General features: G+C 40.1%; 1 protein-coding gene across 15 annotated transcripts in view; it reads left to right on the top strand.

Moving 5' to 3' along the window:
- nbeaa (neurobeachin a) overlaps positions 1 to 25,560 on the top strand; it is a 106,505-nt gene that overhangs the window by 45,813 nt on the left and 35,132 nt on the right. For all 15 annotated transcript variants that reach the window (XM_037979049.1, XM_017418059.3, XM_017418060.3 and 12 more), the window contains 10 exons: positions 873 to 999; positions 2,080 to 2,199; positions 3,111 to 3,257; positions 10,063 to 10,260; positions 11,751 to 11,884; positions 12,411 to 12,519; positions 13,457 to 13,609; positions 15,866 to 16,034; positions 25,032 to 25,111; positions 25,374 to 25,436. In XM_037979049.1, coding sequence (XP_037834977.1) covers positions 873 to 999; positions 2,080 to 2,199; positions 3,111 to 3,257; positions 10,063 to 10,260; positions 11,751 to 11,884; positions 12,411 to 12,519; positions 13,457 to 13,609; positions 15,866 to 16,034; positions 25,032 to 25,111; positions 25,374 to 25,436 — 1,300 coding nt within the window. The remainder of the gene's footprint in view (positions 1 to 872; positions 1,000 to 2,079; positions 2,200 to 3,110; positions 3,258 to 10,062; positions 10,261 to 11,750; positions 11,885 to 12,410; positions 12,520 to 13,456; positions 13,610 to 15,865; positions 16,035 to 25,031; positions 25,112 to 25,373; positions 25,437 to 25,560) is intronic.

The raw sequence follows: 25,560 nt of genomic DNA on the forward strand, positions 1-25,560 counted from the left end.
ACTGTTAATGCTGTAAGCGCACGCCGTTAGCCAGTGTGAAGCTTCATTAGCTTTGACCTTTTGTCTAATTGAACTCCTTCACTGAGCTTCCCTCATCCACCTCTTCACTCTGCGATGCTAACCAGCATCATCCTTCCTTCACCTCTTCCCCCCCTAACGAAGTCCGAAATTCATCACCGACAGAAAGAATTAGGCGGCTAATGCCCTAAAAGAAGAATCGCACGCAGCCACTTTCGCTCCAGATACCATCGCAGAGATGAGCTCTAATCATGTAAAGTGTTAGGATGTAATCCTGTTTCCTTAGTAACCGTTTGTCAGGTTGTCATGGTAAGTATGGTGCGAGAGAGGGAGGACGTCCTCCTCTCTTCTGGCCCAGGTCTTATCATCCTCCCCCAGATGCAGCTGCTACTCAAGCAGCATGTTTGACAGTGGCCTCTGCAGCTGCATGGCGGCCATGATAACGCTCTTTAACGCCCTGCTAATGTAAACCAGGGATTCACTTGAGAGGGATTTATATCTGCTCTCTGGCTTTTGCTGCATGTGTGATCCTTCTAGGCCTATTTCAGGAGGGAACTGTGTCTTAGCTGTGAAACTGTGTTTTACGTGGATGTTACAAATGTGGGAAGAGAAATATTATGACGGGGGGCGGAAATGGCAGCAAGGGAGATTAGTGACGTTTCTCAAAAACCTGTAATCTGGGAGTCCTGTTGCTGCTGCAAAAAAGTACTTTAAAAACCTGCTTTTTGTCAAAGGTAGCTTGAATAATCATGAATGTGGGTGTAAAAGGTACCTTGCTTGTGTAAAAATGGTTTTCAACCATTTTCTTTCAGTCACGCAAGAAACTTAGGCTTCGTTTGTTTTCATTTCCACAGTTTTCGCACGAGTAAAGGAATTGGTTACTCGGCTCACTTTGTGGGAAACTGTCTCATCGTGACATCACTGAAGTCCAAAGGAAAAGGCTTTCAGCACTGTGTGAAGTATGACTTCCAACCTCGTAAGGTAAGAAAGCACGCCTGGTTTGGAAATTGTGTGCCACTTGTTAGATGAGACGGCATCAAGAGCGAGCTGCTGCTGCTGCTGCTTTTATCTCTTCCCTGCACTCACCGGGAATGTTGATGAGTTTAGATAAGGTCTGTCAATTAGGGTCTGTGCACAGCCCCTCCACTGCATCGTCAGCGTTTTGTTGCTGTCCTGCACACAAACACCCACACACCGTGGCATGCGCCTGTAAACAAACACGCATTCATTTGATGAGATGGCCTTCTGCAAGACTTGCTGACCCTGTAGAATCCACACACTGCCTAACAAAGTTCCCAGTGGCTCTGTTTGATCAATTTAGAAGTCACCACCTCTCACAGGCTTTTGTCTGTTGTGTGCAAGGGTTAATGTGTGTGTGAGAGAGTGAACGCTTAGGTGCACATTTGCTCTGTAGTGATATATGAACTGGCAGAATTCTAGCTCGTCTTCCTCCCTCTGTAGACTTTATTTATCTTTCCTCCGGGGGGTGAATGAATCCAACACATTGTAGTAAACTGCATGAGATCACGCTCCCACTGGTATGCTTTAATGTAAGGATGTTAAAGACACAAATAATAACCAAGCAGGGCAAAAAGCATCTTGAAGCAAACATACAGTAATGGCTAAAGTATTTGAAAGCAGTCTTTGCACAGCAGGATGCTGGTGTCAAAAGTCTAGACTATTTGGTGGGTATTATTAACTGCTAACAAAGTGGAATTGATACATATTTTCTTACCCTGTGCTTCAAAAGGTTTGTTTCTACTGTATTTTAGTTACTATAATGTATTTGGCCATCAAGACTGAGTTTACAAAATAATATGCACAATAATATAGACATATATTAATAATATATGTCTTAAACAATGGTCAAACTTTATAAAAATGCAATTAAAAATTTAGAACTTTGTACTAATAAACAAAACAAAATGCAAAAATAGGTCTGAATACAAACATAAGTCTAAATGGAGGGAAATGGTTTATTTTCTCTTCCATTTGGTGCATTGTTGGTTTTGTTTCGCATAAATTTATGATCTTGATGTGCTGTAAACTTGTATTTTTCAGTGGTACATGATCAGCATCGTCCACATCTACAATCGCTGGAGAAACTCCGAGATCCGTTGCTACGTCAACGGTCAGCTGGTCTCCTATGGCGATATGGCTTGGCATGTCAACACCAACGATGTAAGGATGCTAATGTTGTCTTTAGTCTTTATACTGAGTTTGTTCGTGTTAAGAGAAAGAAAATGTTCCCTGTGACCAAATTAGTTTATTGGTCGATAAAGAAAAAAAAAATATATAAGTTTAACTTTTCAGGAGGAATTCTTAGAAATCCAGTATTGGTTTGGCTCTACTTCACACTTCCTTCCCTGTTGTGAACTTGGCAAACATTTGAGGTTTGCCCTCTGCATTTGCCAGCTGCGACAGAGCTGCCCTTGGGCTCCTTTCCAGCACAACTCGTCCAAACTCCAAGTTCCAACTTTTCCATTTAGTAGGGGACAGGTAGCCTGAACTCTCAGTGGCCTCTTTGTTGTGCTTCCTCCCCATTTGGCTCCTGACTTCGCAAATTACTAGTGACTGTTGCTGTTGTCTGTAAGAAATTCCTCTCCCTCGAGGTTAAATGTTTGAGTTTGTGCACATAGTTTGTGCGGCTCATCAAAAAACTCGTAAGAGGTGAAGGAACGGGTCTCAGAATGCGCCGATGCTATCACAGTTTGTTTTCTCTTGAAGGCTGAAGATAAAACGTATGTCATCAGTATGAAAGAGCAGAGGAGGACAGATCTCATTGTGATAAAGGGTATTAAGGGAATGTAGCTGAAGAAGGGCGAGTGGATGGAAAGAAATACAGGTGATAGAAAAGCTGAAACATGATTCAAAACTTGCTGCTATCAAAGATTTATCTCTTCTGTTACCTACTGCAGAATGTTATGGGCAAAAAATAAAATATATTAACACTTATGACTATTTTATTGCATCAGGATGATGAAAAGGTTTATTTATGAACTCAGAAGTGCTGATTTGTAATTTTGATATGGTAAAATTTCTGATTACATAGTGAACCTATTCTTGTTTTCTGCCTTTTTTTCCCCCCACAGAGCTATGACAAGTGTTTCCTGGGCTCATCAGAGACAGCAGATGCAAACAGAGTGTTTTGTGGTCAGCTGGGTGCTATTTATGTTTTCAGTGAAGCTCTCAACCCGGCTCAGATCTTCGCCATCCATCAGCTTGGGCCAGGATACAAGGTACAAAGATACACGATAATATATTCCTTATTCTTTCCCAGCTGAGGGCGAAGCGGTGAACACCCAGGACAGCTTGTCCGGCCACAACACTAACCACCGCACAACCATGCTGTCCCAGTCTCCATAACTATTTAACTATTTCAACTGCTTCACCACTGTTAGCTGACTGTTTAACCAGTTATCCTTTACTTTTTAGCTCCTTCAGACTCTGTAACTCCTGGACATTTGTTAGTCACTGTCAGATAGTTCAGATTGGTATTTGAAATATATATACGTTTATGTATAAGTGTTGAATTTAGATGTTTACTTCTCGAAGAGGCAGCTCTTTTTTTTTCCTGAAACCTTCAGAGTCGCTACAAACAAGTTATATGTATAGATCCCTCTTTAAACAACAATATAGAGTCGGATTTAGCTTGGAGAACACAGAGGAAATAAAAATGTAAACTTCACAGTCACAGGAGAGACTTTTATTTTAACTTCTGATGATATGTTGCAGATAAAGAACTTGTGTGTGTGTGTGTGTGGTGGTGGTGGTGGTGTGTGTGGGGGGGGATTGTTATTTTAGACACTTTTTTGACAGATTACCCAGTAAATGGAGTAAACATATTTTCACAAACTAGATTTTTTTTTCTTCTTTTTTTTTTTTTTACTTGTCTTTTCTTACAAAATATTCATGCAAAGCTGAAATTGCACACGAGGATAAAAGTAAAAATACAAAACTGTCATCATCAACAGTGGACTTCTCATTTAAATTCACAGTTTATGCGCAGAGCTTTGCATTTCTGTGCTGAACAAAAGTTTCTCATCCAAGATTTTCACGGTGCTGAACGCAGAGCATTATGGGCTCCAGAATCCACCCTGTCTTTGCCTTTTGGCCTGACTAACAGTGAAAGATGAGATGCCGGGCTACTTTGGCAGCTGTCTGCTTTTTGTTTTGGCAGACTCGCCTCAAGCTTCTTACAGCTTGTTTATGAAGGTGTCAAGATTTCAGTACCATGAGTCTGAAGCTGCTGATGCTCAACCAGCTGCTGGTGGTGCTGCAGCTCCTGAGAAATCAGAGGTTTGCCTAATGTAATCCAGATAGAGAGACAAATCTTTAAGAATCAGATCCTTTTTTATAACACAGCGTCAGCGAGGGAATTTTATTAACTAGACTTTTCATATGTCCTTCGAATAATCACACGCTTGTCCGTAGTTTTATTTTTTGCTGTCATGTATTCTGATTTTTGACTGTCAAGGCCCACGGTTTCCTGAGGCTGATCGGTAACATGATTGCCTCTCTGCATGGAGCAGAACGGGCTTCTCAGATGCCCAGAAGAGACCATTAAATGGCTCAGTTGTTTCAAAGCCGCAGGCCTCAGTGCTGGTACTGTAATGATCAGTGTGTAAGAATTTTTTTTTTTTCTTCCTTTCGTCCTGTTTAAAGAAGGTTGCCGGGGAGACTCGGTTTGTGTCACACAGCTTCCTGTCTTAATGTGAATATAGGCCACTTCTCGTTCTCTTAGCTTCATACAGATAATGTGTGAAAATGACTACCTGCTCCCTAGTCCATTTTGAGAAGAACTGCATCTGTGTATACTTCAAAGTACTGTGTGTGCACGCGTTTGTGTGTGTGTGTATGTGCGCACAGCTTTACCGTACCTCTTAATCTCAGCTGTTGTCGGTGTTACCGCTCAATAACGAGCTGCAGAAAGCAGACAGACATTCTGCTTGCTCTGCCGAACGAGCCGTCGGCACAGTGAGGAGGCTCGGGTCTTCGTGTTCTAGGCAGCCTGTGATGGCCGACACACTATGTGCGCCGAGAGTCGATGTGTGCAGTTTAGCACCTCCATGCTCCACTAATGACGGAAGAAAATGGAGCTCAACATCTTGTTTTTCCTGTGGGCTACAGTTGAAAGAGATCTCCAGCTTTGTTTTATTTCTCTGTGTGTGTGTGTGTTGTGTATGTACGCTGTCACTCATGTGCTGTTGAATGCATTGCTGGTTGCTCTCTTCATCAGATGTCCAGATGTCCTCTCTGCAGAGCACTGCCAACAGTCTGGCCATGACATAATTATTGAACCATGCAAGTCAATCTGGACACCTGTATCGTACAGTATCTGTCTTTTTAACACGTTCATATGTTCTGTGTGTGTGTTTGTTAAAGGGGCCTTTTGCTTTTAGTTCGGAGCCTTTCTCACACTCATTTCCATAATTCTGAAATGTGCCAAAAAGTGGACAAGCAAGATCTGTTCAGTGCAGTGAAAAGAAAACCAGGAGACTTGGGGGCATTAGGCACCAAGAAGGTGCCGTTTTAAGATGGAGAATGTTCACCTTGACAGTCTCTTGAAGCCCACACAGTATAAATAGTGGGCTAAACACCTTTGATTAAAGAATGTGAAGATTTGGACCTGAGACGAATGGAAGTCGAGTGCAGCTTTTCAAGGTTCAAGATGATTTAAAATTATTGAAATGAGGAAGAGCCATTTTTAACAATTTTTTTTATTTTTTATTTTTTTGTTAAAATGACTTCAGTCCAGATATTTTGAAGTAGAGTTCTGTGAAATAGTCATGAACAATTGATGTCCTACCATAGATCTTCAAACACCTTCAGTTTGAAGAAATCGAGTTTAAATTGGAGCAACTGTTGAGCTAAAAGCTGACGACGACGCATGAATTTTTTTCTGCCAGATTTTACCCATGATTCCCAGTTGGGCAAAGTCTGCGCCTGTCTGCACTCGTTGGGACAGTCGGCACAAAAATCTGCAAGTGATCCGGTCCGACCTCAGTCGCACTCAATCAGACATGTTTGAATTTCTGGAGCCGAATGTGGACTTTACCCAAACCCATTTTTTTTCTGGATGTTTTTTTTCTGAGCCTGTAGCGACACAGACAGCAGCATTACCAAGCCGGTTGTTGTCCATGTTAGTTAACCCTTTAAACTGCCCCTCATGTGAGACTTTGATGCGTTCAGTTGGCTTTAGTTGGTTTGACACATCATGTGGTCTGTTGTCCTTCATCAGGCGCAGTTAAGTGTGTGATCCTCAGTCTTTCATTTGTCATACACACACATCTGCTGAAAGTTGTGTAGTCTGTCCCCAGCTTTAAACTAACTCCTATTTTAACAATTTCATAGCTTCCCATGAGAAAAGCTTTTTTTTTTTTTTACTAACCTTTACGTCCCTGTCGGTTTTGCATTTTATGGTCAACTTACAAAAGATTCTATGGTCACTAACAGCAGCAGCAGCTAGCAGAAGCATTTCTGGTACTTTCAGCAGGAGTATAATGAATCTGCTGGAGTAACTGTGTAATGTGAAACTTCCTGTGATGTAAATGTTTAGCAAGACTGCAGGAATAAACTTTGACCCGGCTTAGACTAGCTGTTAGCTCATCAGTCCGGTCAGAATGAAACGTTTTCTCCAAACTGAGGTCATTCACAGAGCTATCTACAGCAGGTAAGATATTAAGTGTTCATAACTTCTACAGAACCCCACTTCAAAATGGTAAATTGCTTGCAGTTATATAGCACTTTATCTAGTCGAAGGACCTCAAAGTGCTTTCCACCACAGTCAGTCATTCACCCATTCATCCACACATTCACACACTGATGGTGGTGAGCTCCTTTATAAACACAGCTGTCCTGGTACAGACTGACAGAAGTGAGGCTGCCATTACATCATCACCACCGAACCCTCTGACCACTACCAGTAAGCAAGGCAGGTGAAGTGTCCTGCCCAAGGACACAACGGCTGAGACAGACTGAGCGGGGGTTTGAACTGAGCTACTGCCGCCCTGAACTATCTGTTAATGTAACTCCTCTGGTGGGATTTATCATTACAGTGGAAACTTCTGATTTAGTTAACAGCTGTCTGTCTGAACATAAAGTTGGTTTTGGGCTTTTGCTCTTTGTTCTGCAGAGTGTGGAGACACAGAAAAGCAGACTGAAGTGAATGGATGATACAAGTGTGTGTGTGTGTGTGTGTGTGTGTGTGTGTGTGTGTGTGTGTGTGTGTGTGCTGTTGTCACTGAAGACCAATGCTGTCTCTGCAGCTGTCAGGTGTGAGAAAAGCAGGAATTGTCGCTTTTGTTCTTTAGTGTGTGCATGTAGGACACATATGTCTTTAATCCCAGCTGAGTAAAACTTCACATATGTAAAAAAAATAAAAATAAATAAAATAAAAACAGTGTTCTCCATCTCGCTTACATGCTTCTACTGCTGTTTGCCCAAAGCCTCTGTGCATTCTCCAACAGTTTTTAAAGCTCAGCAAAGCTTGTTTACTCTTCCACCTACCTGCCTCCTGAATTCAGCATGGTAACATAAATACAGGCTCATTCCAGTCCCACAACTGCACATTTTTAATAAGTGTGGCACAGTAAATGGGCTTACTCTGCAAAAAAAATCTGCTTCTTAATAAGTGTATTAATTTTACATTCAGGCTATTCAGTATTTTTCTAAAGTGCAGAGGGCCCTCGAACCTTCAAACTAAACCTAAGAGCAATTTACTTGTATTTGTGATTGATTACCCCTGCACATAGCCACAGTTTCTAATGGATAAGCTTTTTAACAGAGCATTTTAATGAAAAATCTTTTTAACTACCGGACTTGTAATTCACCTAGGTATCATCTTCTAAAGTCAGTAAATATATAACCGGGGTATATGTAATTGTTGTCTGTGTAGGTGTCTGCTTCAGCTGTTGTAAGTTTGTGCAGGTTAGCTTAGATTATGAGAAGGGTTCTGCTTAAAACATCTCAAGGCGCAAATCTTCAGCTCAGCCTCACATAAAAGGTTTAGAGCGAGACCGGCCTGCAGGTCTCTGAGCGGCCTTGGGCTTTCCTTGTGCAGTCAGGCTGAGCAAGGCAGCTGGGGACTGAGTGGGGTGGGAGCAGCCCTCGCCTGGAGGAGCTGCTGCAAAGGGTAGCGGAGCAACTCGCGGGCCTTTTTATCTACAGGGCTTCCTACGTGTTGCAGCAGCAGTACCGCCGCAGGACACGTGAACTCGGGGGCCCGTGCAGACAGATATAGACTTAAATGCACAAAAGTGCAATCTGCGTTTCCAACAGATTTTGAGCATAAACAGGAGAAATCTGCTCTGCGAGTAAAAGTAACGGACACTGATATTTTGTTGGATCAGCTTTAGCTTTGATTACGGCACACGTTTGCGGTAGCGTTGCTTAGATAAGCTGAAGCAATGCCAAAACTATATTTTAGTTCGCATTTGAAGCCATATTTTGCCAGGCGCTTCTATTGATGATGGGATAATTAGACTAATGTATAAAGTCTTTTCCAGTGCATTTCATGGGATTATAGGTTTGGTAGTGGCCATTCCATCTATGGAGAAAAAAAAACATTTAATACTTCTGGGACCACTCTTTTGCAATTTGATGTTGATGCATCCTGACGCTGTCATCTCTTCTAGTCTGAACACTTTGAATTCTTGCTGCATTGGGCAGGTTTAGATGCTCCTACTTTCACTAGAAAAAAATCCCTCCGACTTCTGCTGTTTTCATAGCTCACAGGCGATATTGAGATAAAATTTGGCGTGGTAGCTGAGAGTCGTCTCTAACAAATACACCGATCGCGAACAGAGAGCACAAGATCTTTGTGGAAAACGTTGGCATGTGAGGCGGCGGGCGACATGAAGTCCTTCAATTTCAACATTAGCAGTCTAAACTTTTAATGTGTCTCTAATCCCAGTCATTTCCAGATTTTTTTTTCCATGATGGTTGACCTCCCTTCTCCCACTCTTAACAGTAATCTTTGACAATTACAGTAGTTTTATTGTTTGCGTGATTCAAGCCAATTATGTGATCCTTCTAAAGTGAAGTAACATAATTTCCACGGCCAAAGGGGGCATTGTCTGTAATAGTTAAGGAAATGAGAAGCTACTCACTGCATCAATTAGGATTCAATAAGTCGTAAATTGACGAACCATAAAATTCACTAGAGTACATATTCAATAAGCTTCTACTTATTTTATTAGTTAAATTCAGATAGTGAGTATTTGCTTGTAACACATAAGTAAATGTATCAGAAATAATGTAAAAACAAAAAAAAATATTTCTGGCCTTCAGGCCGAAGTTTTAATTTAAAATCATCTTATACTAAGAAGGGATTGAATTATAGCTGTTTAGGTCAAATCTTGTAAATGACATTATCTCATGTAATGTGAGATCTTGTGAGATGATGTCAAATGCTCAAATTTTAGCATTAGCATTACTGCAACAATTAACAAGTAAACTTCGCAAGTGGAAACAAAAAGTAGCCGGACTTCATTTAGATTCTTGCAAAGTTTTATTGAGCTGTAGTGACTAAAATGGGTCGTAAGAAAGCAAAGGAGACGAGGTGTCCCTGGTAAACCAAAATATGTGTTTGAAGGAATCACGTGTTGTCAGGAACAGGCTGAATAAAGTAAATGTCCATGATGAGAGTAGTGAGACTTCAGCTGGATAAAGGCCTAACATCTCGGGGAAGAACGTGATAAAGGGAATGTGATGCACAGTGATTGAATTACACAGTCCTGTCCACCTTTTTGATTGTTATTTTGTTGACAGAATACAAAGTGATGAATTTGGATCCCCGAGTGCTTCTTTCCCACTCATCTGCACCCCCCCTCCCTCCCTGCCGCTTTTTCTGTTCTAATTGAATTAGTGCCCGGGTTAGTGCTGTGTTCATTAAGATAATGCTGTGTTGTTTACACACGGCTCCTGCTGCAATTACACAGACTCCATTTTGGGTGTTGAATCTTTACACTCCCGCCTCTCTTGTCTCCTGACAACTCATTTGCCTCTTTGATCTTAAGATTTTGACTCTGTCTGTCTCTGCAGAGCACTTTCAAGTTCAAGTCGGAGAGCGACATCCACCTGGCCGAGCACCACAAGCAGGTGTTGTACGACGGCAAGCTGGCCAGCTCCATCTCCTTCACCTACAACGCCAAGGCGACGGACGCCCAGCTCTGCTTGGAGTCGTCGCCCAGGGAAAACCCCTCCATCTTTGTGCACTCGCCTCACGCACTCATGCTACAGGTCAGTCCGGCTGGAACTCCTCTGAGCCCGTGTTCACCATTAGCCTCCAAATTGGCTCCTACGTCTCTTGATTTGGTCAGCAATGCAGGAGTGAATGATTGAAGTGAAATGAACACACTTCTCAGGTTGATTGCAGGCTGACGAACACCCACCTCATGCATTTGTGAAAAATCTGTAGTATTCCATCTGCTTGGAGTGCTGCTGACAAGTGGTCTTCCACGAGGGGGTAAACAAGAGGTTAAAAACAGAAAATACGAAATACACTTTATACCCTGTTTAAACTGTTAGTAATAATTATTGACATTTAAAATTATGAAGTGAGTCACGTAGTGGTCTGATTATTTAGTTGGACTTTTCAAAAAACTTTAAATTCAGCAGCAACTGAAAACAGGTTATCACCATATGCAGTAAAAAAAAAAAGTTAAGTTAATTATTAAAAGTAAACTCTTTTTTTTTCTCAGATCTATATATATAGTCTGTGTTTTTATTGTATGTCTTTTGTGGTGGAGGCCAGCATGAAATTGCTTGAGCGTGTTTATTTGTCTGTTAGCAAAATATCTGATGAACCACAAGACAGATTTTATTGAAAATAATCATTGTATGTACATCAACAACTGCTTAGCTCAATTCAAGATGGCCGGCACAGCTAATCAACTATAATAAACACAAAAATGGTGGTAACTCCGTTACTTTTAAAGATACGGAACAAAAATATGGTGTGATAGTAGTAGAGATTAATTCCCAGAAAATAACAAAATATCTGATGAACCACTGGATGGATTTTAGTGAAGCTCTCAGAATAATCATTGGGCATCTACAACTGACTAATTTTTGGAGTCAACCCAATTTAAGGTGGCCACCACAGCTAACTGACTTTAGAAGACATAAAAAATGGCAATAACCCAATAAAACATACTGATATTGATCTAAAATGTGGTGTGGTAGAAGTGCAAACAGATCACGTGAGGTCTTGAAAACATGTGTTCAGAAAAATAACTTCTTAAATTACAAACACTAATGGTCAGTTTGATAATTCCTTGGCAGCTCATTTTGTTTTTTCTCCCCTTAAAGTCTTAATGTGATGTATTTATGAATGACTTTATGACTTTTTTTAATATTTTGGTCATACAGCTAGAATGCAGCTGTAAGCCTCTTTTAAATTTATACTTATTTTGCAAATTTTCACTAAACATCCAGAAACTCCCAAATATTGTAGAAATGTTATAAACTCCTAAATAAAATGAAGTAAAGTGCACCATCCACCACTGAAAATGGCTTCAGTAACAAACAGGAAGTAGAATTATCACCTTCTTTGATGAAAACCTGAAAATGTGGAAGCTTCATAAAAGTTGAATTTCTGGTAGTAAAAGGGATGAAGTTTATCTTTTCATTTTCATGACTGCTTTATTATAAGTTATTAAATAATTTAATTGCTTTCAGTTTCATTTTATTCTTTTCGTCAACACTAACAAACCTTTGCCGCCCCACAGGATGTGAAGGCCATCGTTACCCACTCCATCCACAGTGCCATCCACTCTATAGGAGGCATCCAGGTCCTGTTCCCACTCTTCGCTCAGCTGGACTACAAACAGCTCAATGATAGCAGCGTGGACACCACCGTCTGGTCAGTGACCGATGAAAAAAAGAAAATAAATGCTGTGAAATATAGAAGCGACCCAACATCTGACAAACATGCTAAAAGCTGCACACTATTAAAGGAAGAAACGTGAGGGTGAAAGGACACAGAGAAAGATAGTTTTCCTTGTAGTGAACTGTGATTTTTTTATTTTATTTTTTTTCTACAAAGTATATATTCTCCTCCAGCTACAAGATCACCCTGATACCGGTACATCACATGTGGCTTAATGCAGTTACTTATCAGGCAGCATCTCCACATCATGTCAGCTGCAGACAGATTATTTATGAAATATTATCAGGAGGATGAAGATAAAGTGCAGCTGCGTATTAAAAAGACATGATGAGGAAGGTGAATGTGGGCGTGAAGAGTTGTGAGGGGAATGGCGGTGCAAGTTTCCCCCCAACCTCCTTACTCAGATACTGCAATAATTATAATTATAAAAAAAGTTGGCAAAATCTATCAGTGATGTTGTCATTAGTGAAATGTGGGTGTCCCATGTTGTCTGTTGCAGTGCCACTCTGCTGGCGTTCCTGGTGGAGCTGCTGAAGAGCTCGGTGGCCATGCAGGAGCAGATGCTGGGAGGGAAAGGCTTTCTGGTGATTGGATACCTGCTGGAGAAGGTCAGTGCCGAGGAGGCTGCAAAATGAAGAGCCGATTTGTTTGTTGTTGGAAAGATTACGACAGCAGCCTTGTTTTTTTTTTTTTTTTTTGTTGTTGTTGTTTGTTTCTTTACTAGAGTTTTCAAGGCTCCCAAGGCCTCGAGTTTTATAACGCGCCTCTCATTACTCGTATCTCTTCAATTCTTATTTTCCTGGTTAAAAATAAACTTTTGTTCATATTTTTATCACAAATAAGCGAATCTAGTGTGGTGAAAGGCGACAGTGACATAACTTTCTCTCTCTAACACAGTGTAAAGAGATTCCAAACATAAACAGTTCTTGAAAACGTGTATTAATTGCAGGAGTAATTAGTTTTGCTCTTTTTTTTATTTTTTACCTCGTAATGTGTTTGAACTTTTCAGTTAAATTGTCAGCATAAAGATGGTCGCAGGTTTTGGTATTGATTTTGTCTGCCGTGGAAAGAAAGAGAGACGGAAATGCAAATAAATAAATGAAAAGATTTGGAAAAAAATTACCAGTGGATTAGTTTGAACATTATAATGAAAACAAATTAGATCCAGATGATGATTAAAGGGACAGTCTGTTGAAGTTTGAAGTAATGTTCTGTCAGTTATTTATCATTATTATCTTATCAGTCGTGACATCAGTCAAGTAAAGTGCAGAAGTCTTCATCCAGGCTAGGCTAATGGCTAGCCAAATGAGAACCTATTTTCTTTGTTTTGCAGGTTTTTAAAACAACTATATAATAAACAACATTATCACTATTTATCAAATCAGTGATAAACAAAAGTAACGTTGCATGTTTGGATGCTGTCTACTTTACAGCAGGGATGTAAACCTATTATTATTTGAATATCTTGTGTGTTTGTTAAGAATAAACAGGATTTGCATGACCATTCAGTCAGGTTACTGTTTATATATGCTTTTCTTTGTACAGTCATCGCGGGTTCACATCACCAGGGCCGTCCTCGAACAGTTCCTGTCGTTTGCCAAGTACCTGGATGGTTTACCTCACGGAGCGCCGCTTCTCAAACAGCTCTGTGACCACGTCCTCTTCAACGCTGCCATCTGGATACACACTCCTGCCAAGGTCTGTCTGTTTCCTTGTATCTCCTTCAAAAACTTGTGTAATTTCTGTCACCTTGCTCCATTTAAAAAAAAATAAAAAAATATGATCTGCAGACATCTAATTTTTCTTTTATGGTCTCTGTGACGCTTTGACTTAATGCATGCTCGAAGATAAATAAACAAACAGGAAGGCAGGACTGACATCTCAGTGGCCGTTACCCTTTACAATAATTTAATAAATGAGGTTGGAGGACATGCAGGGAGGGGAAAAAAAAGATAGAACATTCAAGCGAGGGAAACGAAAAGACAAAGTGACATTTGAAAGGAGCCCAGGAGGAGAGACAGAGAGACAGAGAGAGGGGGAGGGATGTGCAGCTCCTCTTGCTCTTCCCACTCCGAACTGGATGTGAGTGTTTGTGGCATTCCCGCGGGGTCCATCAGCTCTTGCCTCCACAGTGTTCAAAACTTCCCGACTTCCTGTCATCCCGCCTCTGACCCTTGAAGAGGTGATCTGGGGCACAGCCTCTCTGCAGCGCACGTGGAAGCCAAAACTGAAGATTAAAAAGCAAGCCGTTAATGTTATTCGGGAGTAACCATTTGCTATAGTTTGTCTGTATTGATCCTAGTTGTCAACACTGTGCATTTGAAAGTAAATTGGACTAAGTGATTGGCTATTGTTTTTGTTTTTTTTAATCCTGCGGCTGAGTGCCTGTGCAGGAAAATGACAACGAATTGCTGGCAAACATGATCACAGTTGGGCAGGTTTAAAATGAGAACAAGCATAATAAATGTACCAACCAGCAAGAAACACACACACACACAAACCTATTAATCCTTTAATCATACCTCTGTTCCATTCCGTGTCCCACTGAGATTTATTATTTTTTACTTCTGAAGGTGTTATCATAGCCATCATCATTGGCAAAAATTAGCCTTGGTCATAATCAAGACTTAATGAAATACTTGGAGAAATCACACCTGAACTGTGTTTTTTATAATATCCACCCTCCTCACTTTGAGAACAGAGAGGCACTCCTGGCAAACACGGCCCTCTCAGAGACAGACAAATGTGTTTTTTACTACCTGCTGTTGCAGCAATGCAGCCAAACTGTTTTGTAACGATCAGAGGGGATCAGACTTTTTGTTCTGCACTAGAAAAACAGCTCAGCGTGTGAAATGCGATGTAAATGAAGATCTTTTTAAGTGCTCTCTCTCACCAGTCCAGATGAGCTGTGAGATGTGATTCGGTCGGGCCGCGGCCTTGTGTTAATTTCAGCCGCTTAAATGGAGCTACCTCGTTAGGGCTGCTCCTTAGCGCGGTGGTCACTGTAATGAGCTCAGAGATTTGTGGGCCGGCTCAGTTCGGCGAACGAGCGATCGGGAGGATTGGTTTGAGAAATATTAGAAGCAGGGAAACAAAAGATGGAGGAAGCAAATGAGAACTGGGAGAGTGACCGCCTCAAATGTCAGGGGTTGCGAGAAGCTTATCAGATGAGCCCTAATGGTTTTAGACTCAGAATCATCAGAAGTAAATCAAAATACTGGGATTTTTTATTAAAGTGATACTTCAAATCTTCTAAAGTAGGGTTCTGTAGAGAGAATATAAACAATTGATATCTTACTTGTTGCAGATAGCTTTTCGAACGACCTCAGTTTGGAGAAATAAAGTTTAATTCTGACTGGATTGAAGAGCTACCAGCTAGTCTGAACGAGGATGAGACCAAAGTGGATCGCTCCTGTCTTGAAAAAACTCAGTCCACCAATCTACTTTGGGGTTGGTCCTGCTTGGACTAGCCATTAGCTCATTTGATTGGTCAGAATTAAACTCTGTTTGTCTAAACCAGGGGTGGCCAATCCTGGTCCTCGAGGGCCACCATCCTGCATGTTTTCCTTGTTTCTCTGCTCCATCACCTGATTTAAATCAATGGGTGATTAACAGGCTTCTGCAGAACATGAAGAGGTAATTTAATCACTGAATCAGGTGTGTTGGAGCAGAGAAACAAGGAAAACATGCAGGATGGTGGCCCTCGAGGACCAGGATTGGCCACCCCTGGTCTAAACTGACACTAGATAAAACAGGTAGGATCATCTTTAAAAAGAGAAGAAAAAAAAAACCTTTTTTAAAAGAGCTGAACTTTTATTAAGTCCTGTCGTCTTACAATTTAACTACATTTTGTTTCAACTTCATGAACACCATCTGGTAATTTGTTTCACCTCAACCATTTTGTATTTGTGGATTTAGCTATTTGCAATCCATTAACAAACTGTGTTTACCCAGGTTCAACTGTCCCTCTACACGTACCTGTCATCTGAGTTCATCGGCACCGCCACCATATATAACACCATTCGCCGTGTCGGTACGGTCCTGCAGCTGATGCACACCCTGAAGTACTACTACTGGGCCATAAACCCTTTGGAGTGCAGTGGGATCACCCCCAAAGGTCTTGGTACGTTCACAGTTATGGTATATATGGTGAAGTAAAGGTATTTGTACTGTAAGATGAAAGAAAACTAGTTATGAAGAATCATTAGGAATCCTGTTTACTTAAATCCTCCTATGTAAAAATGTTATTCCAAAAGAGGGCCGATGCTGTTGAAATGTAAATAAAATCAGACAGCAGAACATGTTGAAATGATTTAAACCATGTATTTCTTTTCAGACTCAGACAGGATCAAGGGTTGAAATTATATTGCTATTTGAAAAGCTAATTTTGATACCACTCGTTTGAGAACCGAATAGACAGGTTGTTGTTCTCACTTAAATAATTGATAGAAAATAAGTCTTTGTAGGATCTTTTTTATTATTATTATTTTTAATTTACGAAACACGTGTCACCTTCATGCTGTCAGTAAAAAAAGGTTTTGTTTGGAATTAGTTTTTATCCGTTGCTGTTAGAAGAGTTTGTTTCCTTATCTTGTAATAGGTTTGTCCCAGTTGACACCTTTAACACTTGTAATGAAAATGTCGAGGAGGTAATTTTTAGCCAACTTAAAAGGAACTGGAAGACGTTTGCTGAGATAAACGGTAACATATTCATTCCCTGAAATCTGCAACAGACACTCTCCCCAAACCAGGTTTTTATAACCGCTTCTCCTGGATAGGCCACACTCTTACGCTTCTTTAAAGTTTTTTAACTATTCTATTCTCTATTCTTTTAATGTAAACTATTATTTCACCCTAGTTATAGTCAGCCTTAAATTTACAGTAGGAAACAACCCCTTTTTTTTAAGTAGAAAATAAAGTTTTAGTATCGTAAAACCTAGTTTTTATATTACGGCTTTCATTTTAATCATTAAAATCTGAACAGCTACAGTATGCCAAGGTTTATTAGCTCTGAATCACTTTACAAATGTGGAGGAACATAAAAATTACTTGCTGGACTCCAATAAAACACCCTCTGCAGCTCGAGTATTGTTGTAACATAGAAGTATTGACTGCCATTTATTACACACGGTGTTGGGTTAGCAGTAACAAATCTTCCACCCAAAATACTCTAGAAACCTACTAGGTTTTTTCAGACTGTGTGTTTTCTGTATTGTTTCCAGTGAAGACATACAACCAAATTAGTCCTTTGATATATGAGAATAAATGGGGCTATTAAAACAACGGTCCTCTCTGTGTCAGTCCAATAAGTTGTGGTAACGCACAGAGACAGATCGATGTAAGGTAAAATATAGAGAGCTCTGCTACACCAATAATCAAGGAGGAAGCTTTTAATTGTAATTTACTTTTTGCAGATGAGGTCATTGATTCAGTGCTGGATAAAGGGACAAGCAATATTAGTTAGGCAAATTCAAAACAACAAAACACCATCAAGGAAATGGAATGCTCCGAGTCTGAAATGTTTACTGCTGCAGACCTGATCTTACTCTCAATTGTAGAATTCGACTACATTGGATAGCTTTAAACAAATATTGTTTTTTGAAATTTATTACAAATTTCCATCCGGCTGCCATGCAGGAATTGAGATAAAAACAAGAACCAATGCCGCAGCAGTAGATGCTAAGAACCTTGATGTCAACATATACAGGGACAAAAAAAAATGTTCTGGACATGACTAAAAAATTTGCCAACTGTCCTGTTTTTTTTTTTTTTTTACTTTGACACAGTTAACCATTTCATCACATGATCAAAGCTTAATAGTGATAAAGTTAAGATAATGTAAACAGAAGTGAAAGAAAAAGGTCTAAACGGCTCCATTGTTGCTGTGGTTTCTTGGACATTTAGGGATTGTGGGCCCACACAACATATGTTTGTTACGCCATTGTTGCTCAAAAGGCTTTGCAGTTCAAGTCTACATGGATACATCGAAAAAAGTTTTTAAAGTGTGAAGGTTTTAAATATCTCCACTTTGGAAAGTGTTTGTAAAAGTCTCAGTTATTCCTTGTCAATGCAACTGTTTCCATGTAGATGAGAGGTGCAGACGCAGCAGAAAATGTCTGTTTTAGAAAGCTTTTGTCAATGTAAACAGGGCTTTAAATTCCATAAATTGTTTTTTTTTGGCAAGGAGGATGGTTAGGGGCATGAAATGGGGGAAAAATAATTTTCCCTGAATTGAATTATGGACCTGGTTCCCTGTGGATGGAACACACGGAGTTGTCCCACAGCGTGAAACTGATTTGCTACTTTACTAACAGTATTATACATGTACTGTAAGTCTGCATTAAAAGCTTGTTTAGTCTTCTTCTGAAAACTTACCTCTGAAGGCTTTTGGAGATAACAAACCAGCAAAAGGTGCAATCGATTCAGTCTATCTGAGGATAAATAAGACATTTCCAAAAACTGCGTAAATCATTTTTATTTCGGTTTTGTGGGTTCTCAGAAAACTTAACGATTGCATAAAGTCTGTGTACAGAAATGTTTCATGCCAACTGAATTACATCCGTAGGAAAGTATATTTGTTCTTATTTGCAAAGCAAATTTTTTTTTTTTTTTCAGTTTTAAAATCCATTTAAAAACAAACAACTATCCGGTTTTAAATCAGATGTTTCAGAGCCAGCACAGCTCCTGTTGCCAAGAACCGGAGCGTCAGAAGGTCAGAGTCCGCGCTCGCTTTAATCAACCTCTTCTTTTGCCCCCCGACCCGCTGCCGACTGCCAAGTACGCATCCCGCGTCACCGTGGCAACAGACAAATTTGATGGGCAAATCCAAGGGAGCTTTTGGAATTTCTAATCAAGTTACTGTCTGGCTCCTTTTCTGTTTGGCGATATTGCCGTTTGACTGCTGGGACTCGAAACCATAAAGAAACCCTGATAACAGCAGCGCAGCAATTAGCCTCAGACACATACTTGCTGCCATTCAAAGCTAAAAGCTGCTCGTTGTGGTTTGACAGGCTGCATGTGTGTACACTTGACTGTACTGTAGGACTGTGATATGCACTAATTTACATAGTAATAGGAAGGTGTTTTGATCTTCGGCTTTGAGGACAAGAATGTATTCATTGAGGTGTCAGTCTGAGGGAACGAGGTTGATCCCGAGGTGCAGATTTAGTTTGGTTGTACTACAGTTTTATTTTTCTTACTCTGGCTTTGCATGTAGTTAAAGAAAATACATAATGCATTTGTGTTTTTTCATGCACTTGGCAAATAATTCACCAAATTTCATTTAAATTTGATGTGGAATAAAAATAGCTCTCAGGACTGCAAAAAGGAAGGGCGCACTGCAATTATAATAACCTCAGGGCACTTTGCTCTTGCATTGCTGTAAGTAGAAATATGATGAACAAATATCTTCCATTTCGTGAAAGAAGAAGGTTGCCACAACAAATAATCACATAGATTTGAACTTGTGTAAGTGAGTTTTCTCTGTTTACTCATGGAGTGGATTTTATGATCCGCCGCTGAAGGCGAAAGGGAGATCATGTTTTTGCTTGTGTTTGTGTGAGTGTGTGTTCATTTGTTTTGCAGCGTTAGCAAAATATCTCATGAACCAGTGGACCAGTTTTAATGAACCGGTCAGAAAGTAATCACCAGTTGGAGTCAACCCCATTCAAGATGGCAATCAACAGAAAATAGGCTACAACTCAACCAACTTTCCAAATATTGAGCTAAATTAGCTGAGGGTCAGTTTCAACACACACTCTGAGCTCCATTACATCTTACACATGGGATCATGAAATCATAAACATCAAATGTTAAGGTTTCTGTTTGATTTATATCTTGTATTTTATTTAAAATTGGACAAAAACAGCGTACTAAAGATAAAAACTCAAAGAACTTGTGTTTATTAAAAATAAAAGCTCATATTAATTTTGATGCTTTGAAAAAGCAGCAGAAGAGTATATTTACCACCGAATTGCATCACCTTCTTAGCTAACACTCCGTTAGCTGTCAGGAACTCAGGAGACCAAATCTTTTAAAAGTGAAATATTTGCAGCTTCGTCCTTGATATGAGACTCTAGCACCTTTCCAAAGGAACATGTTACCCTAGACTCGTGCCCTGACGGAGCCCCAAATCATCTGCGGCAACGACAAGTTAGCAAACAGACTTCCAGCGTTTGATCTGTCAAAAACACTTGTCTTGTTTTCCGCTAATTTAAGTCCACTTTAAACAAGCCGAGGCCCTGAATAATCCGCAATATTAGCTTGCGTTTGTGGTTCCACCTGCAAATGGTTTTCAGAAGTGTTCCTGCGCAGAGATTTCCACCCCGGAATTGTCTGTTTTAAATGCAAAGCCGCTGGAGGGCCAGAGGATCACTGCCACTCAGCGCTGGTTTTTAACACCGGCCTTTGTGGAGAGATTTCTACAGCTTCTCAGAATCCTTTAAAGGTTCTAAGTTCCTCAGATGATGAAATCTCATTGTGCCGTTAGGCCAGGCTGCCTTTCTTAAAGCAACGAAACCCTCCCAGAGTCTCAGACTCTCTGAGATGCTCTTTTTATCCCGAATCTCATCACCGACTTGCAAATTAACCGAATTAGTTGAGAAATGTTCCAGCAGGAACAAACTGAAAGTAAACAAACTGATTTATCTCTCACTGTCTGTTAGCAAAATGTCCAGTACTGGATGGATTTTAAAGAAACCTTCAGGAAGTGATCATTGGATGTACAACAGATCATGCAAGATATTGCATACGATTGTGTATAATGTTGCTTTTTTCAAGGTTTCACCAAAATGGCTACAATTCTGTCATTTCTCAACATAACATGCTCTGAGTGTAAAACTCTGGCATGACAGGCGGAGGGCGATATGCATTCCTTCAAGGAATGCTAGTCCTTTTAATTACATTGTTTTTTTTAGCAAAGTTACTTTTTTTGTCTGTTCATGAAATATGGTCACACATAATACCTTCTCACAAAGCCCTGTATCATCTTTTTTTTTTTATGCACCTTTTTGACTCCTTACACCGTGTCATTGTCTGGGAGAAAGAAAGAAAAAAAAGAATTGATTCTCTGTGGCAATTACTCCACTAAACTGTTAAGTCAGATTAAATGTATAAGGGCTTGAAAATTAATTTCCAAGAGTGAAAGACGGTGATTAAACTTGTCCCCCCGAGAAGTAATTTAGGTGGATATAAGCTTATTCGAGTCCTCTCTGAATAAAGGAGGGTAAAACAGGAGGAAGACGGTTAAACTCACGCTCACTCGATGCTGAGCAGCAACACAACCGTGATAGATGATCACTGTCACCAGCAACATGTAGCAGCTTGACAGATGAGGATGATGGATAACAACGGATCCCCCCGGTGTCATGTTTTTGGCTTTTTGTGAAGAACAGGTGAACCGACTGAAACGGGCACATGCCACACTCGTATGATTTAAATTCACCAGAGCGTGACAAAGAAACACGCAGAGAAGCTTCATCTTTCTTTTTTTTGCTTCTTGGTTTTTTTCAGCCCCCTTCCTGTAGCTAAGCGGCACTTGTGAGGTGTCCGTATTAATTCTCCACGAGGAAGTGGTGCCTTTTATTTAGGATAGAATAACACTGTTCGCCAAACCATTTCTCTAATCCCTCGTGGCATATATAAAATGAGTATGACCCCAAACAGTGTGTGGTAAATACACACAAGTCGAACATCATAAAAGTTAATTGTTCTCATTTTCAGTTTCATAAGAAACATTTTACTTGTGAGGTTTGTGATGCTGCTTTGGTTGGGTGGCTAATATCTTTTGAGGGCGATGTACAAAAGGTAAAAAAACGTAGGAAGGAAAAATGAATTCTTATTCTGCAGCAGTCAGATCATTAAATAAAAAAAGTTGACTTTAAGTAATAATTGCTCTGATCTGAATATACGTATGTCTTTAAAAACAAATTGCTCCATTAGTGAGTTTTTAGGCAGTATTCTGGAGTTGATAAATAACAATAGGCTTCAGTTGCATCTTGTGTTCACATTATAAGGGATAGTTCTGATCAGTGGTTCCCAGTTGGGGTCCAGACACCAATATGGGTCAGGAAACTCCAAGTCCAAGTGGGGGTCTTTAGATAATCTCCAAATGTGAACTTACATGTAAAAATAAGGATAAAAACAATCATAAATGAATACAAATGATGCTGTGGCTGTTATATCTCTTTCTGTTGTCATTATGTCCATGTTTAAAAGGGTTATTAGTAGTTTTTGTTGTATTTAAACTGAGAAAAGATGAGGTCATTAGCATTTGTCATGAACATTTTCTAGGTTAGGAGATAAAAAGTTTTGGGGAACCACTGATTTAGATCAAGGGTTCTCAAACTCTACATTCAAAGGTCCAAATCTAATTTCTAGATAAGGTGAACAAAGATCTTTTGTTGACCACAATGATAATGAGGTTAAGCTAGAATACAGTTTTGAAAACCGTGTGCACTAGGATATAGGTTATGATTTTTAAAAACTGACCCTGCAGAATGTGGCCGCACGGCATGCTGGTTGAAAACACTCCAATTGGAGATTCCTCTATTTTCTTGCAATTTTGGTTTGCCAATCTCTCTCAATGAGGTGCTATCTGTATGAACGTAATCTCCCATACCCGCTCGCCCTGTATCCTCTTACTCTTTCTTAAAGGAGCCATGCCTCTTTTAATGGTAATTCAGTTCAATATGTAGGCTGGGACTGGATTGACTTGTCATTTGGTATCCATCTGGAGCAGGACCAGGGTCGGGGTTTAGACCTTTTGAAGTGGGGTTCTGTGGAATGGTTAGGAACAGTTAATGTGTTGCCTGTTGTAGATGACTCTCTGAGCAGCCTCAGTTTGTAGAAGTGGAGATAAATTCTTGATGAGCTAACAGCAACTCTGAGCAGGGCCAAGATCAAAGTGGAGGGCTGCCGTCTTAAAACATCACCAATCTTTTTTTTTTTAATGCTTCAAGTAAGCGCTTTTTCAAAAAATAGCCATCAGTCTCACATTATATGGTTATTTAGGCAAAAAAATATAATTTTTGCCAAAAGTCCCTTAGGCTGCACTGAAAGTACTACAGCTAGCGGCTGCTATTTGTACTTGCAAATAGCCTTGGAAGTCTATGTAAATAACCATATAATGCAGAATTAACAGTGATTTAAAGGGTTAAAAAAGTGTTCATGTGAATCACAGCAGCAATCCACTTTTATCCTGGGTCTCTCAGACTCGCTCATCAGTCTAGCCAAATTTGTCCTCTACGTCTCCAAATTGAGGTCTTTAAAAGAGCTGTTTACAACAGGTAAGATATTGATCGCACATAAATGTTCCACAGATCCTAACATCAAAAGATAAACTGTCGATTAAACAAATAATTAAACTTTATATCTGTCCATCCATCCCTTTTCTTTACCTGCTCGTTCCTGTTCAGGGTCGCAGGGAGCCGTTTGTCTTCAACAGTCATTGGGCTGAAGGCGGGGGACACCCTTGGACAGGTCGCCTGTCCATCATGGGACCATGTAGAGACAAACGAGGCACCATTCATGCTCTCACTTGCACTTAGTGATATTTTAGATTAGCTAATTAACCTAACATGCGTGTTTTACGGCTGTAGCTGACCTGAAAGACCCAGAGAAAACCCACGTGTGCACAGGGAGAACATGTTCCAGGTAGAAAACCCGTAGCCGGGAGTCAGGGAGTGAGATTTTTGAAAAGTACTCTGCTGAGGTAAAATGCATTAAATACAAGAATGAACAATATAACCCTGTGTCAAAACAAACGTCATGAATGTGTGTGTGGCTGTTAATGGTAATAATAGTCTGTGACAGCCAAATGAATGAGTCATGACAAAAGTCAAGCCGAACGCTCCAATAACGGCAAAAGGCTTTCAGATCCGTAGAGTTTTTTTTCTTGAGTGCGTCAGATGCTTTTGTGTTTTTTAGCTCGATTCTTTCTCTCCCGCAGCCCTCCACGGCAAACAGCTCCTTGAGTGCCAGAGCTTCAGAGTAGATACGGTGGGATTACAGCGGCCGTTTGGTTTGGATCATTCGGACCATTAATCACGTTTTTGCAAATTACTGCGTCTCTGCTGTAATAAGTTAGATTAGCACAAGCATAAACTATCCAAACTGCCGCTGGAGTTGATGAAGGTGATTTACAGTTTGCGGTTCTAATGTGTGTGTGTTTGTGTGCGTGATCATGTGTTGGTAATCTTTCAAATGCAGCCTCATGAGATCAGATATTGACTGAGCCACAGTTGTATTTAGCTGGTCATCATCGGTTATGCACACATTTTTATCGCTCGTTTAGATTGGTTTGTCTGTAGTGTTTGCAAAAAAACTCATGAACCACTGAAGGGAATTTAACAAAACTCTCAGAAAGTAATCAATCAGCCACAGCAAAGTGATCTTAGCGAATACTAAAATGGCTATAAGTAAGTCAGTTTTACAGCTAATGAGCTAAACTTAGATGTGGTAGCAGCTGAGAGTGATCCCCAGCTTGTACTCTGAGTGCTAACTGGTTGGGCAAGATCTGTTTAAAACGTTCCCAGTAACTTTTAGCGAAATTTGGCGTTGAAAAAATGGCAGTTTTATGTGGTAGTGAGGTAGCTGAACACTGTCCCCAACACGGACTAAAAGCAGAACACATTGGGTGCCATCTTTTCATAAAAACTTGCCATTAACTGCCAAAATTAGCTCGATTTGTCTTTTAGTAAAACATCTCATGAACTACTGGATGAATTTTAATGGAACTTTCAGGAAGTAATTATTGGCTGTACGTCAACAACTGACTAAGGTTTGGAGTCAGTCCAGTTAAAGATGGCGGCCGCAGCTAATCAACTGTAGCCTACACAAAAATGGCTTTATCTCAGTGAATTTTACAGATACAGAGATAAAAACCGGTGTGGTAGTAACTGACAGTCATTCACAACACTCACTTCAAGGGCTAACAGATCATCCTATAATATTGAGCTTGAGGTTGTTTTGAAAGTTTAACCAAAATATTTCTCAACATAAGCTGTTTTTAGTCTAAAACTCTGGTATGAAAGACAGCAATTGATATGAATTCCTTGAAGAGATGTTAAGCTTTTAATATCTTTAACAGGAAATATATATATTCATTGTTCTTTTCTTTTAGATGGACCTCGGCCAACCCAAAAGGAGATCATCTCGCTCAGAGCCTTCATGCTTCTTTTCCTCAAACAACTCATACTGAAGGTAAAGTGAGCATAATCGATTATCTTCATCTCATAGTTTAAGCTGCAGGAAATCACTTTACGTCTTTGATGTTCTCAGTTTGTTCCTCTCCCGGGCAGCGCACGCATAATCTAAAATATGTGGAAAATAGAATTATAGATGAGCAACACGAACGAGGCGCTGTAACGTCTGTGTGCCTCGTGTGCATTTGGACCGATTTGTTCCTGCGTCGAGTTGTCTCAAAAGAATCAGGAATTTTTATCTTTTTTTTTTGTCTTCTTAGGACCGAGGCGTCAAAGAGGATGAGTTACAGAGCATCCTCAACTATCTTTTGACCATGCACGAGGTAAAATGCTTTCTTTTAAAAAAAAGATTAAAATAGAGAGACAAAGAGACGGAGAGAGACAACGAGGAGGCTTGAGTGGAGCCGGTGGCAAAATGTGCATTAAAATCCGTTGGCCGGAGTTATG

The sequence above is a fragment of the Kryptolebias marmoratus genome, linkage group LG13, assembly GCF_001649575.2.
Source record: "Kryptolebias marmoratus isolate JLee-2015 linkage group LG13, ASM164957v2, whole genome shotgun sequence".
NCBI lineage: Eukaryota > Metazoa > Chordata > Actinopteri > Cyprinodontiformes > Rivulidae > Kryptolebias > Kryptolebias marmoratus.